The sequence below is a fragment of the Marmota monax genome, unplaced genomic scaffold (assembly GCF_021218885.2).
Source record: "Marmota monax isolate L192 unplaced genomic scaffold, Marmota_monax_Labrador192_F-V1.1 WCK01_AAM20220418_F8-fsc00263, whole genome shotgun sequence".
NCBI lineage: Eukaryota > Metazoa > Chordata > Mammalia > Rodentia > Sciuridae > Marmota > Marmota monax.
Genome location: NW_026693408.1, coordinates 1661183 through 1675834, shown reverse-complemented (window position 1 = coordinate 1675834; position 14652 = coordinate 1661183). Strand labels below are relative to the sequence as shown.

Below are 14652 nucleotides of genomic sequence, written 5' to 3'. Positions count from 1 at the left end.
TAAAAAATTAAAGGGCTCAATGACAAAGTGCCCCAATATCAGGGGAAGAAAAAACTAGAAGTCAAAACTCAGTCCATCAGAGAATTTATATTGGAAGAAACAGTTGAGGAAAACTTCATTTGGAGATCAGAGCTCATTTACTCTAAAAATATAGGAAAACAAAACCCTATCAAAGATCTTACCAAGAAAACATCACACATGAGGTAACCCACACAGGAAAGAAGTCCTACAAAATGAATTTTGACAGCAATAAATGAAACTTCATAATTCACACTATGGAACACAACAAAAGTAAGAAAGGAGAATCTGTACACCTGAAATGTTATTCTGAAGAGAAGCCCTGTTAATTTCAGAACGCAGAATCACTTAGTCCCAAGGTCAAAACTCATGGTGCATCAGAGAATCTGCATGAAGTGTTTTTTAGTGTGGACAAATTAGTTCCAGGCATTAAATACTAGAGAATCCATGGTAAACCAAAGTCAACTTAATACATGTAAATTCTACCCCCAGGGAAACAAAGTTCCATAACTGAAACCCAGCTGTTTTTAAACAGTATCAGAAACTAAACGCTCATGTCTCTTGTACTCCAGGCATCTTCTTCCCCACTCCTCATGCTCACCTTTCCAAAACGACCTCCCAGAAAATATTGGGAAAGAAACATGTTTGTGTTCATCCTATGTTATGTGCTTGCAATCAGTCCTCACCCTAGAGACAACTCTTGTCATTGGTCCCAAGCAGGACCTCCTGAACACAACCCCACACAGCCATCAGAGGGCAGCAAATACCATCCTGTTCCTCACACCACTAACCCACAGAAGTGCACTGGAATTTCTTAAGGTTGGGCAATTTAAGGGAGTGTACACGGGAAAAGATCCCACGGGAAGTGTGCACCAATTTCTTGGCTCACTTTGCTGTCTGCCGCAGTTCCATCTCTGCTCACAGGCCTCTCTCCCCAGGGTTTGTCCCTCTATAGGAGCAGAGTATTACTGGAGCCCAAGTTACTCAGGCCGAGTACAGACCCATAGGTGTCCTCTCATTGGAGACTGCTTCCCCTTAACTCCAACCCTGGAGTTCATCCTGGGATTGACAGGGTCTTATGCAATGCGCAGTCCTCAGGTTACGGTGGTTGTTTGAGGAGTGGAAACCTCACCCAAACTGGGCCAAGCCCCGGGGCTTAATCATAATCTCGGAACTTCAAACCAGAGAGTGAGTTTAGTCCCTCTCTAGAGGTAGAATTCTGTCAGGGACTATTTCCTACCTTGCGTAGAAAGTCTGATCTGCAGGAAGCCAACATACATAGAAAAGCAGAGCTCAAACGTGAAGTGAGGCTCCAGTTCTTTCTTAAGGCCAGCCCATCCATGCTGGGTATGGGCTTCATGAACTCTCTGCCTCTGATTGTTCACTGTGGACCCAGACTCTACAGCTCCCACTAGGAAGTGGGAGGCAGAGGAGAAGAGAGAGCAGCCAGCCCCATTCACCCACCACCCTGCTACTTGGGGTTCTCCACGTTCTCGCCCTTGGGTGGGGCAGCCGCAGCGGAGGTTGCCTTGAGGCTCCGCTTCCGCTTCTGCACGTTCTGCTCTGGATGGAACAGGATGACGTAGGTCTTGGGCACGTAGAGCATGCCGAGGGACACCGATGCACTCAGGCTCAAGGACACAGTCAGTGTAGTGGTCTGGATGTAGATCTAAGCGATGGAGGAGGGAATGAGATGGGAATCAGGCCTGTTTTCTCCCAACTCCTCTCCCTTCCAACATCTGTTTCCACCTCGCCTGGAGGTGAATGACAATGAGTGCTTAGGACAGGATGGCAGCAGAAGCACAGGCCAGTGGCATTAAGAAGTTGGCAGGCAGAGTGTGGCTCTGGTGTAGCAGGAAGGAAGGTGAATGAGCAGGCTGAGTGGGTTGTTAAGACTAGAGACACACTTGGGAAAATGGTCCCTATGCCTAAAAAGGGCTTGAATATGTTAATGAAGGAAACAGCATGTTCCAAATATGTAAATGAATGAATAAATAGGGCATACATAAAGGATCAAATGGACAAGTAGATGGGTAACACAGGTGAACAAAGATTCTACCAAATTTATGAATCAATGATCAAGGAAATGGACCATTAGATTGTGTTAAGTGGTATAAAGTGCATGAAGAAACGGAATAAAAAAATAAGTTAGGAAGAATGTAGTTAAGAAGAGTGTTAGAAGAATGGATGAACAAGAGAGGGATGGCTGAATGAACAAGCACAGGGATATTTTAAAAACTAATGAGTAAATATTTAAGTACATGAATGAATCAACCAAGAAATCATTCAAATCATGAAACATCCAGATGGGGGGCCCAACTCTTGGCACAGTCAAGCCCTTCAATTGACAGGAAACAAACAAGACAGCAAAATCTACTAGGGGAGCCTGATTACCTTTTCAGCTGACTGGGCAGTGCCAAAGAAGATAGGCACAAAAGCCAGCCAGATGATGCAGGTGGTGTACATGGTGAAGCCAATGGGCTTGGCCTCGTTGAAGGTCTCAGGCACACCGCGAGCCTTGATGGCATACACAGTGCACGTGACCATGAGCAGGAGGCTGTAGCCCAGGCAGCCGATGAGAGACAGATCCGACATGTCACACTTGAGCACCCCTCTGGCCTGCTCCGGGTCCACCGTCCGCTGTTCCTCGTAGTCAATAATGCTGTGTGGGGGCTGGGCCCCCAGCCATGCTATCACACCCACCACCTGCCAACACAGGGTCAGGGACACCCCTCCATCAGACACACCTGGCCCAGTCCCCAACCTAGGTCTTAGGCAGGTTAGTATTCCTTTGAAGTTCCTGACTACTGAGTAGATGCTTAGGCACAAGAAAACCACCATGAAGAAGAGAGAGCAGTCCAGGAGGGGACATACCAAAAGAAGGGCTATATGAGGGTATGTGTTGGGTAAGGGGCAACTTGACATTCTCTAACCATTATCAATGCCATTTACTTGAGTTCCTTCAAAGTACTGAACACATCATCTTTCTCAGCCTCAGTTTCTCCATTTACAGAATGGACCTCATAATCTGTTGTTAGGACACAGTGCCATCTTAGAGGGGGAGCAGCTGGTGCAGGTGTTACCAATTAGGACCAGGCCCAAAAGAGGTATTCTTTCCTCACAGGTCCCACATAGGCATTATCTCCATTCCACAGATGTAAAAATACTAGCTTGACCACATCTAGCAACAGGATAAACTTAATTCCTGAGGACCCACTTTCTTCTCCAAATCCAGAGAACTATTGGACAAAATATCATGAAATTATGTATGAATGCATACCTCAAAATACAGGCTCATCACAGGCAAGAGAATGGTAAGAAGGTGAGCTGATGCTGAAGTGCCTTGGATAGTATCAGAGTCAGAACAAGGAATTTCAATTCCTTCATGTTGGCAGGAGGTATGACCTTGAGCCAATGGCTGCTAAGGAGCAGAAGCTAAGATGCTGCATAAAGGTGAGACCTTGGGGAGGCTGTGCATATGTTCATGCAGGCTGTTCACTACACAAGAGTGCCTGATCAGATGGGCAGGTGGGGCTGAAACCTAGCTAACACTCCAATGTCATGCTGTGCATCCCAGGAGAAGGGACACTTTCTAATAATTTGTCCACTCAGAAGGAACACCTTTCTGTGATTATCTCAATGGCAGCAACTCCATAAACAAGGGGCTAATAAAATCCAGATCCTGTCCAGGAAAGCAACGTGGATATTCCTCTTAGAACATGGCTTTTGGTGGGGGTGGGGATCACATCAAAAACCCAAGGCTGGTGATGCACAGGAATTGCAACCAAAACAAACCCTTACCAGGTTTGCAATCCATATAATTCATAACAAATCTTCACCCTGTACTTACTTATATGGATGTCCTACAAAATAATAGAAAATAAGCAATGGATAGGAACAGGCAAATCACAGAAGAGGAAATTCCAAAGGCCCAGTGTACTGGTAATTAGGTGTAGGCAAATTAAAGGAACAATTAGATACTATTTTACATCCATCTTATTGGTAGAAATGCCTAGTGAAGCTGAAGGAGTGGCTCTTTTAAAAAATCTATTGTTTCTAGAAATGGGGATGTAATGTGGGGAGTCCAAAGAGGTGAAACTAGGCAAATGATCCTGGGGTCTGGGGGGACACTGAATGTAGTGTAAGCATCTCTATCCTGTGGATGAGGGGAATCATGGACTGAGGAGGGGAAGCTCCAGGTGTGTGATCTGGAAGAAGACAGGCACACCCTCAAGGCATAGAGAATTACATTAACCAAGGCCATGGGTGGAAATGAACATGATATATGCAGAGCTGTGTAGGGAGAAGGGCTCCCCTGCAGTAGAGAATATGTCATGTCAAAACAAGCTGAGTGAGGTAACACAGAGCCTGGCTGGGTCTGCCATGTCGCACCTGATCCACCTCCCCAAGCCACGTGCCTCTGCTCAGGAAGTATCCAAGGCTTTCCAGATGAGGAGAGTCATGCCCAGTGCTGCAATATAACTGTCTCAGGGAAAACCCCATGGGAACTCCATTTTTAATGCTCATTACATCTTGAAATACCAGCCATTTAATGGAATTAAATATTTTGCTCCACAGTAAAACACTGGTCCCTGGGCCTCTCTTTTCTAGCACCCCAGTGAACTGAGCAGAAGTAACTGCCTTTAGGAAACACAGTCTTTGTTTCGGGAAAATCAGTCATGTATGTTTTTACCCTATTTTCATAATGTGAGCCAAACTCTGGAAGAGCACATTCAATTTATCAAAATCATGGCATTGTTCTTCAGTAAAAGAGCTGGATGCTCAGTCTCCTCACCTTACTGACCCATTTTTTCTTCCAAGACTGAGCAGTAAAATGAGTTGTTTTCATTTAGAATACTCAGAGTAGGGCTCTACCCCTTGTGGTTTTTAACTATTTAATTACTTTTTTTTTTTTGTACTGGGGATTTAATCCAGGGGTGCTTTACCAGTGAGCTCCAGCCCTGGTCCCTTTCGATTTTTTTATTTTGAGACATGATCTCACTAAGTTGCTTAGGACCTCACTAAATTGCTGAGTCTAGCCTTGAACTTGCGATCCTCCGGTCTCAGCCTCCCAACTCTCTGGGATTACGGGCACGTGTCACTCCCCCCAGCTTTTTATTTGTTTTTGAAACTGGAGCCAAAGGAAAAGAGTGATTCTAGAAACACCATTTCTCTGATTTTTTTTTTTTAAGGTTAAGGACAGACCGCAGCCCAACCCCCAGTGCATCCTCCCTGTCACAGGGGTGAAGGCCTGAGGACCCACCTGCAGGGAGGTGAGGCTGAAGGTGATGAGGAGCTGCGAGGTGGGGCTGATGAAAGGCGGGGGTGTGACCGAGCGCTTCCCTTGCTCAAAGATCCGGTAGATGCGGTTGGTCTTGGTGAGCAAGGCGGAGTAGCTGAGAGTGGTGCCCAGGCCCAGGAAGAGCCTGCGGGCGGCACAGACGGCGTCCCCTGGCTCTGCCACCATGAGGAAGGTGATGGCATAGATGAGGAAGATACCGGTGAGGAGCACGTAGCTGAGCTCGCGGCCAGAAGCGCGGACGATGGGGGTGTTGTTGTGCCGTACAAAGGTGGCCACCACCGTGGTGGTGGCCATGATCCCCAGCACCGCCAGGAGGAGGGGCGGGGCAGCCCAAGGGGAGGACCAGGTCAGGCGCACCACGGGCGTGGGGCGGCAGCCGGTGTGATTGGGCGTGGGCCTCATGTCCCCGGGACAGGCCTCACAGGTGAACTCATCCACCTGGAAGCGGTACCCATCGCAGGCCTCGCAGTGCCAACAACAGGGAACACCCTTCACCATCTTTTTACGCTCACCCGGCACACAGGGGAGGCTGCATTGGGAAATGGGAACCTCGCGTGGGTCGCCTGACCACTGCAGGGCTTCCACCTGGATAGATGAAACAGGCCAGTGACCTCTACCGCCAGGAATCAAGGGCCCATCACCTACTCCCAGACCTTGGTCTGCGCCACTTACGTCCAGCCTGAGGACCTCTGCCCATTGGCCCACAGCCTGGTACCCGCCACTGCTGGCACTGCCATTTGTTGCCTGGTACTGGAAGATGTCGTATCGCCCGGGCGCATCTCCATTCTCATTGAACATCACTGGGGTTCCCGCGCTGCCTGGAGAGACAAGCTGTCATCCTTAGCTGGTTCTCCAGCCCATGAAATTCCGCCTCCTGGCGAGTCCTTGAGGGCCGGCCAGGATGAAGAAAGAGCTTCACAAGATCCTAGAAGACGCACAACGTCACTAATCAAGGAAATTCACATTAAAACCACCACAAGGGGTTTGGGGCATAGCTCGGTGGTAGAGTGCTTGCCCAGCACTTTCAAGACCCTGTGTTGGATCCAAGCAGCATAAAAACACAAGATGCTAGTTCATGCCCATTAGGATGGCTACTACTAAGAAACAGAAAATAACAAGTGTTAGTAAGGATGTGTAGAAAGTGGAACCCTTGTGCACTTTTGATGGGAATGAAAATTGATGCAGCCACAATGGAAAACAGTATGGTAATTCTTCAAAAAAAATTAAAAATAGAATTAGCATGTGATCCAGCAATTTCATTCCTGGGTATGTACCCCAGAAATGCAAAGCAGGGAATCGAAGAGCTATTTGTCCATCCATGTTCACAGCAGCCCTATCCCACAATATCCAAAAAATGGAAGAAATCCAATGTCTGGAGATGAGTGAATTGGATACACGAAACAGGTCTATACATACAATGGAATATTATTCATCCTGAAAAAGGAAGGACATTGGATACATGCTTCAACAGGGAACATTATATTACCTGGGAACATTATGCTAAATGAAGCCAAATGCAAAAATACGTTTGTGATTCCACTGATATGAGGTAGCTACTGTAGTCAAATTCAGAAACAAAATAGTACAGTGGTTGTGGGGGGAGAGGACAGGCAATGAGGAGCTGTTGTTTAGCAGGTATGGAGTTTCACTTTTGCAAGATGAAAAGGGTTCTTGGAGATGGAGGGTGACTATGGTTGCCAACAATGTGATATATTTTGTTACTAAACTGTACATTTAAAAATGATGAAGGCAGTAAATTTTGTTATATTATTTTACCATAATCTAAAAAGAAAAGAAAAAGTGTGTCTATCTGGACTGATGGATGACTTGTACAAAGTCTGAGTAACACCATGAAATTGGTCCCAATGTGAACAATCAGCTTTACTTCTTTCAGAAGCTTGTTCTACCAGCTTGTAGAGCTGGTCTGGAGGAAAATGAAGTTGAATTCCTTAGCAAGGAGCATGGCAGAGAAAAGACGGTCAGTAAATATTTGGTGGAGGAACAGAGTTTTTGATTTTATGAAGGACAGTAATTGAACAGAAGTATCTTTCTACCTGTAGACCACACACAGCTTGAGTCCACTGGGGTCTATTCACAGTCATTATTTGGAGCCCTGAACATGTGCCAAGCCCTTTGCTGGCTCCAGGGGACATGTCAGATTCATGCCTTATGCTCAAGCAGCTCAGAGCCTAGCTGGGGCAGCATTTAAGGCCCACGACTCCAAAAGTCTCTGAGTTCTGTGTAATGGAGGGGAGGGTTTTACACAACCCAACTGAAGGTTCCCAGCAGAACGCATGATAAATTCTCCAACATCTGAATTTTGCAAACTGGGGCAGAGGGTGCTAAAGCCTAGGGAAGGAGAATGGTTAAAAAGTGGGGACTAGTACTTGGTTCAAGTCTCTAGTCTCTTCAGTACTCCACTCTACCATTCTGCCTCTTCCATTCCCTCCATCCTGAGTTGTCCCCAACCCTGAAGAGAACTTCATCTCAGCTGGCTTCCTTCACTATTGAAGGGCTCGGGCTCCCACTCACCATTAAAGCGGACAGCTCGAATATACTGCAGCAGCGTCCGGCCATCAGTGGGTTCCATTGCTGGGCACAGGCCTATATGCCCAGGGCACAGTGCCTGGTGCATGCTGTGGAGGGCGTGGGCAATGGCGTACACGGCATCAATCACAAACTGCACCTTCCCCTCCTGCTCGTAGGCAGAGTCCTGGCCGATGCGTTCTTCACCTGTCCTAGGGATGCCCAGAGGAAGTGTGCCTGGCTCCCATGCACCAGCCCTGGCCTCCCACCTTCTTCCTCATCACCCTCCCAGTCCTGCCTGGGCAGCTCTCACCTGTGCATTTGCGGGTGGTATCATCTGACTGGCTACCTGAACTGGTCAGTTTGCAGTTAAAATTTTCTTCCCAGAACTCAGCAAACCAGATATTCCTGCGGTTGTTCTCCAGGGAGCGAGTCATAAAGTATTGGTCAAATCCTAAGAGCGAGGAAAAGAGAAAGGAGAGCGGTGACCACTAAACCAGTCATGGTTCTCCTGTGTCCCTTTACCACTTGCTCACTTTGCATCCAGGAGTGACCATGTGACCAAGTTCTAGACTGTGAATTCAAAACCCCTGGAGCTTCCAGGGTAGAATTTGCATACTGATACAAACTCAGAGCCTCACCTCTTGAAAGATTTTATCCCTGCCCCTTCTTTCTAGGTTAGGATGATGCTGTGAATATGTAATGGGTGGACCTTCAGAATCTATATTGTGAATATGAAGCCAAAAGCACAAAGACATAAAGTAACCACAGAGGAGGGTGTAATGGAAAGGTAAACAGAGCCCAGGGTTTTGAGAACACTATTGACTCATGCGTTACATATGAAATCACTATTTTCAGATTTCTTGTGATGAAATGCCTTTCTTGCTAAAACCACTCTCAGTCCAATTTGTCACTTGCAACTAACTGCATGCTAGGTAAAAGAAAGGGTGAAAAGATGTACACTTTCAAAAATTCAGTAGCCTCTGGAAAGCAGGGCTCATCCTTCATCAGAGGCTGGGTTTCATAATATAGCCTTAAAGCACATCACTGAGACATCTTCAATTCATTCTTTGGGGAAATAAGCAACCTTGTTGTAAAGTGAACCATCCCTGCTGGATTCATCCAAATATTCACAGATGGGATGTGAGGGGGTGTGGCGGCAGGCCTCATCACTGTGATCAACAGGACAGTACATTCCGCATCCTCACCATCCCTCAATTTAGAATATCTGGTAAAACCAAAAGTACATACACCAAATTAAAAAAAAAAAAAGCAGAATTCTTCACCCTGTACAAAGAGTGGTATGTTCCTTTCCTCATACACCATCTCATTCAAACACTGCTTAGAAGGATATAGTCACAGAATCTCAGAATCATAGGATCTGGGAATCCTAACAGGATCTGATTATGGAACCTACTATACAGATTTGAGTAATGAGTGTCACCGAGAAGGGATGATGGGGAGGACGCAGCATCCCTGGACTCACCGTCAATGGAGGCCCTTTTGGGCAGGATAGTGATAGCCCCCACAGCCACATCCTCTAGGTTCAGAATGGGTGCGATCTTGGATCCCCAGCTGTCTGAGCCAACCCACAAGAAGTGCCCAGTCAGGTTGGCCTGGCGTGCTGCCTCCAGGACCCTCCTGGTAGAAACAGAGCTGGGGGTAAGCGAGGGCCCAGCACCCCCGTCCATCTTAACCCTTGTCACATTCCCTTCTCTCTATCCTGCTCCATGTAACTCACTGGGCCCTTGTTTAATCAGGGAAAATAGGGTGCAGGGTATTCAGGATACTTCCCCTGGGCTTCCCACACTGCCCACTGGCTCTGCGCCTTATAATCCACTTCACACTGGCCCCAGAGGGTGCTATGGTTTGGGTATGGTTTGAATGTGTCCCCAGAGACTTCATGTGTTAGAAGCCTGGTCCCCAGTGTGGCAAAGTTGGGATGTGGTGGGAACTTTTAGAGGGGGCCTAGTTCAAAATCACTGGATTATTGGGGGCTTCACCCTCAGGAGGAATTGAGTAGTTCTCTTGGGACACTGGTTATTTTTGAGAGTGGTTATTAGAAAAGAGTAATCCTGGCTCCTCCCCTCGGTTTGGCTTCCTATCTCACCATGTAATATCTCTCTCTCTCTCTCTCTCTCTCTCTCGTTCTTAGCCATCTGCCAAAATGTGATGCAGCACAGGGGACCCTCACCAGACCTGGTACCATGCTGTTTGTACTTTAAGCCTCCAAAACTGTGCTAACTGGACCTCTTTTCTTTACAAATTTTCCAGGAGAAAATCAAGGCCAGACAGAAGCTAATCCCCTCCACTAATGCTTCCACCAATATCACCTCCAGCCTCCTAGGCTGAAGGAAGACTCCCCTGCTGGCACTGGGCCATGCAGGTTTCAGGGTCTGGTCTGTGATTTCCTGCCCCCAGAGCTCTGTCCTTGATAGCTCATTTTCTGTATTTAAGTCTGTCTACAAGTTCTCTCTCCCATGGTGAATGGTAAAAACAGACATATTTTTCTATGAAGCTTTGCACATCTCTACCCAGACCAAGCCTTATTCATCTCTGGGGACACCAGACTCAGAGATGATAGCAGAAAAAGCATGGAGAGGGTTGGATATAAAATGAAAGGGAAGGGAAGGAGGGCCTGAGTGGCAGGGGATGAATAAGAACAAGGGGCAGGACCCTCAGGAGGGGTCCTGAAAAACAGTGATGCATGTGCCACCCATCCCACCTGATGTCATCCTCATTGGCAAAGATGATGATCCCTCGTGCGTTGGGTGTCTCCATGAGTCTCCTGATCACCTTGTTGAATTCTCCTGGCTTTGGTTCCCTGGGAATCTTGATGGACTGGGCAATACAGACCCCCCCTGGGTGTCGGGGATGCCAAAGTCAGCTCTTACCCCACCCACCCACACACCCACCTGGCTACCTCTGCATATGACTGTGTATGTGGCATACACAGCACCCAGGGGCCTGGCTGAGGGGTCTGGGGGGGTGAAATCTTGTCTGGGCCCTCCCTAGCAGGTCACAAGGCAGATGCTGAGTCCTACAAAGGACAAGGACACCTACCCACCTGGAGTGCCCTCCAGGGTAACCACAGCCAAGTCCCCACCAGGGACCCAGTTCCCCATATGATGGCCCTTGGCTCAGACCTCTATAGACATCCTGATGCCTGAGACCTCCCTGCCCCCAGCTCACCAGCCTCCCTGGAAATCTGCACAAAGGCCTCAACACCGCTCTCGCCATAGTTGCCTTCAGAGGCCAAAGTAGACACATAGTTCCATCCCAGTGCCCGCACAATGTCCACCATAGCCTGGGCCTGGTAGGAGTCGGGTGGTACCACTCGGGAGAAGAAGTCGAAGCGTGTGGAGTCGCTGAGCTCTGGCGCCGTGGAGGCGTAGCTTATCTGGGGTATCTGGAGGCAGGAAGGACAGCTGCGCTGTGGATGAAGGTCAGTAACCCTAGGGAGGGAGGGTAATGGGGACTCAGGACATGCATGGGACACAGTTTGGGAAGGGCTCTGGAGGCCAGTGGGGACACTGGTAGCATAGGGAAAGTTTGAGGTAGGGAGCTGAGGTCCACCAAGAGAGGCCAGAAGGTATGGGGCAAGGGCTAAATTTTGTCACTGGACCTGATGCAATATGAAAGGTAAGAGGGCTCAGAGATTTGAGCAGGATCCCGTAGACAGTGTGCAGGCTCTGTCCTCAACATGGATATGGGAGCCAGGTGAATTGGAGGGTGAAATCCAACCTGCAACCAATCCAGGTGCTGCACACAGCTGCACCTACCTGGGGAAAGGGGCATCCTTGTCAGCCACAGAGGAAAGCATTTTTTAAAATTCCCACAAAGGGGTGGTCTGTGCAGGTGGCAGTCACAGGAGGGTCAAAACAGACAGGGGCTGGAGGGGGCTGTTTGATTCAACTGTGTCCAGCCTAACAGAGGGCTCATTTGAAACTGGGCTTTATCTGAGTGCATTAGAGCGATTAATAGCAGGGATTACAGGGCCAGCTGAGCCCATTCAGGAGGGGCAAGAGTGTGGGACCTGGGGAGCAAGTATGAAAGGAGCTGGGAGCCAGGAGGCAGACAGCTACAGAAATAAGGAGAGAGTGGCTGGCTGAAAGTGGGGAGCCAGACCACATTAAAAAAAATGCACTCAGGAGAGTGAGGGAACAAGAAAAAAGACACACCTGGGAAGGGCAGGAACAAGACAGAGTTGTGTGGAGGTCAGGAAAGAGGAGGTTCTGGAAGGAAGGGCTGTTTAAAGTAGGACAGAAAGTGTGGGGTGGGAAGACAGTACAGGAAGGGGAAATGGAGAGTGAGGATGAGAACAGACAGGGAAAGAGGGAAGGACGGGCAGGAAGGAAGGGAAGGAGAGAGACAAAGAGAGTGAGAACAGATTTGGGAGGGACAAGGAGACAGAAAAATAAGAAAGAGGAATCAGAGAAATGGGGCAGAGAGAGGCCCCCTGGGAACTCCTCAATACTACCTTCAGGACAATGTTCCCATACAGATTAAACCCTCTTCTGGAAGTTAATTTCAAATGCCTGAGACCACGGTAATGTGGCTTTGGAATAAGCTCAAAATACCTCAGCATGTCTTTTAGACCAGAATTGCAAAACAGTCTTTGGTCCACGGTTACAATTTTTTAAATTTTATTTTTAATTTTATTTATTTATTTATTTGTGAACTTCAAGCAAGCAGAGAGGGTGTCTGAAAATAGGAAGTTGCTGCCAAACCTCAGTCTTGGGCTGAGCTGGCAGCAGAGGGCCCTAGGCACAGCCGGTCCTGCTTCTCTCAACTACAGCCCCCACATGACCCCTGAAGGTCCTTGAGTTTGAGATCTCTGCACTTGACCTAGAGGGGAAGGGGATGGGGGACTAGAGCACCAGCAGGTACAGTGGCCCACACCTATAATCCCAGGTAGTCAGGAGGCTGAAGCGAGGCTCAAAAGTTGGAGGCCAGCTGGGCAACTCTGGGAGACCTCATCTCACAATAAAATAAAAGGGCTGGGGACATAGCTCAGTGGTAGAGCGTTTGCCTCGTATACATGAGGACTTGAGTTCCATCCCCAATGCCACAAAAAGAAAGAAAGAGGGGAAGGAAGAAAAAAAAGGAAAGGGAAAAGAAAAGAAACCAGAGCACCAGGCAGGGTTGGGGATAGCCACAAAGGTCCACAGGGACACAGAGGGGAAAAAAATCCTGGGTAGCCACACAACTTCTCCATGTGGAAGAGAAGGTGTGTCTGTATGCTCTACATCAAAACTGCCATCCAAAGTGGGGGGGGGGATTTAATGTAAGCAAATGACAAGAGTCCCAGCATGGTAGAAATAGACACTCCCTTGGGCAGAACCAAAAACTCTCAAGATACAGAAGTCTCCTCCTCTAGGCAGGTAGAAGCAAACCTTCCTTCCTCCCCTCACAGAAACATGGAAGGACAAAGCCCTCCTCCCTGCACAGATCCCTAGTAAAACCATCCCATAATCCCCAGAGGATGGCTACTAAAGAAAGCCCCCAAATTCTGATGCCAAAGGCCCCCAGATCCCTGATTTCTATGGCCCCAATCTCTGTCCCCCAGAACTACAGGGAACATACTGCCCCTTGCAGAGGACAGTTCCCCTAAAGATGACAATGCAGGGCCAGTCCAGGCCCACATGGCCTAGCATGGCAGGGCACTGCAGATGAACAGTCACAGGCTCCTTGAAAGAGGATTAAAGGCAGACTTTTGAAATCAAATTTAAATAATGATCAAACAAGAGGAGAAAGGTGCTAGACCTTTCAGGCCTATCCATCCCTCTGGATAGCTAAGGGCTATGTCCCAGTTGCTCCTCTGCAAGAAGGGCATACACAAGGCTCCCCATTACCAGAGCGCTCCAATAGGCCCAGAAGGCAGGAATACCTTCCACAGATGTGCAGGGTGAGCACAAAACAAGGACTCTGAAGCAAGTGGGGACTGAAGTCCAGCTGCCTTCATCTAGCCAATTTGACCCAAGGCAGCAGGCTGCATCCTCTGGAGGAAGGGGCATACTTGTCAGTCCTTAATTCACACAGAGGAGCTGGAGGGGATGTGTGATCTGATGCTGGCCTGGGGCTGTCCCAACAGGCAGTGTTTCTTTGAAACAGCTTTTGAATCTGTGTGAACTAGAAGGATTAAAGCAGAGAATCCTCCAGAAAGAAGTTAAGGGAAGAAAGGCATCAGCCACCCCAAAGGTGAGAATGGGAGACAGAGGCTGGGAACAGAACTGGTCCCGTGGCCCTCACCGCAAACAGGCGCAGGACATTGGCAACCATGATAGAGACCGAGCTTGCCGAAGCTCCCACGACAGCCACCACTCGCTCCGGGGGCGCAGCTCGCAGCGGAGGGACGCCCCCAGGGCAGCGCACGCTCGCCTCCTCGCCGTCGCCACGGCCTTGGATCAGCGCCTGCACGAAGCTCAGCGCCTGCTCCAGGGCGTACGTGTCCCGAGAGCAGGTATCCAGCAACCGCGCGCCCAGGCGCACGCCAGGCAACAACTCCGGGTCAGCGTTCACGCGATCCAGCGCATACAGCATGGCTTCGAGCCGGTGTACGCCCTGCTCCTTCTTCAGCTGACCGCACGCCCTGCCGGCTGCGCCCCTCGCGTGCACAGGAAACAGGCCACCCAGCGTGAGCCCGCCTGCCAGGCGCACCGACCCTGCGGCGCGCGCCAGGCCCGCCTGCGCCAACCAAGCCAGCGGCGGCAGCAGCGCCAGCAGCAGTGACTCCCCAGCGCTCCGGGGCCGCGCCATTGGCTCAGGGACTGTGGAAGAAAAAGACTGAAGAGAGTACACGTTCG

General features: G+C 49.1%; 1 protein-coding gene across 1 annotated transcript; it reads right to left on the bottom strand.

Moving 5' to 3' along the window:
• Positions 1-1294: 1294 nt before the first annotated feature.
• Grm6 (glutamate metabotropic receptor 6) lies at positions 1295-14605 on the bottom strand. Its single transcript, XM_046457096.2, has 10 exons — positions 14099-14605; positions 11039-11255; positions 10572-10707; positions 9333-9487; positions 8160-8300; positions 7853-8053; positions 5993-6138; positions 5282-5905; positions 2413-2724; positions 1295-1687 (listed from the first exon to the last, which is right to left on the bottom strand). Exons 1-10 carry the CDS (start codon positions 14603-14605, stop codon positions 1490-1492), a joined length of 2637 nt encoding a protein of 878 aa, XP_046313052.1. The 3' UTR covers positions 1295-1489.
• Between the last annotated feature and the right edge of the window lie 47 nt (positions 14606-14652).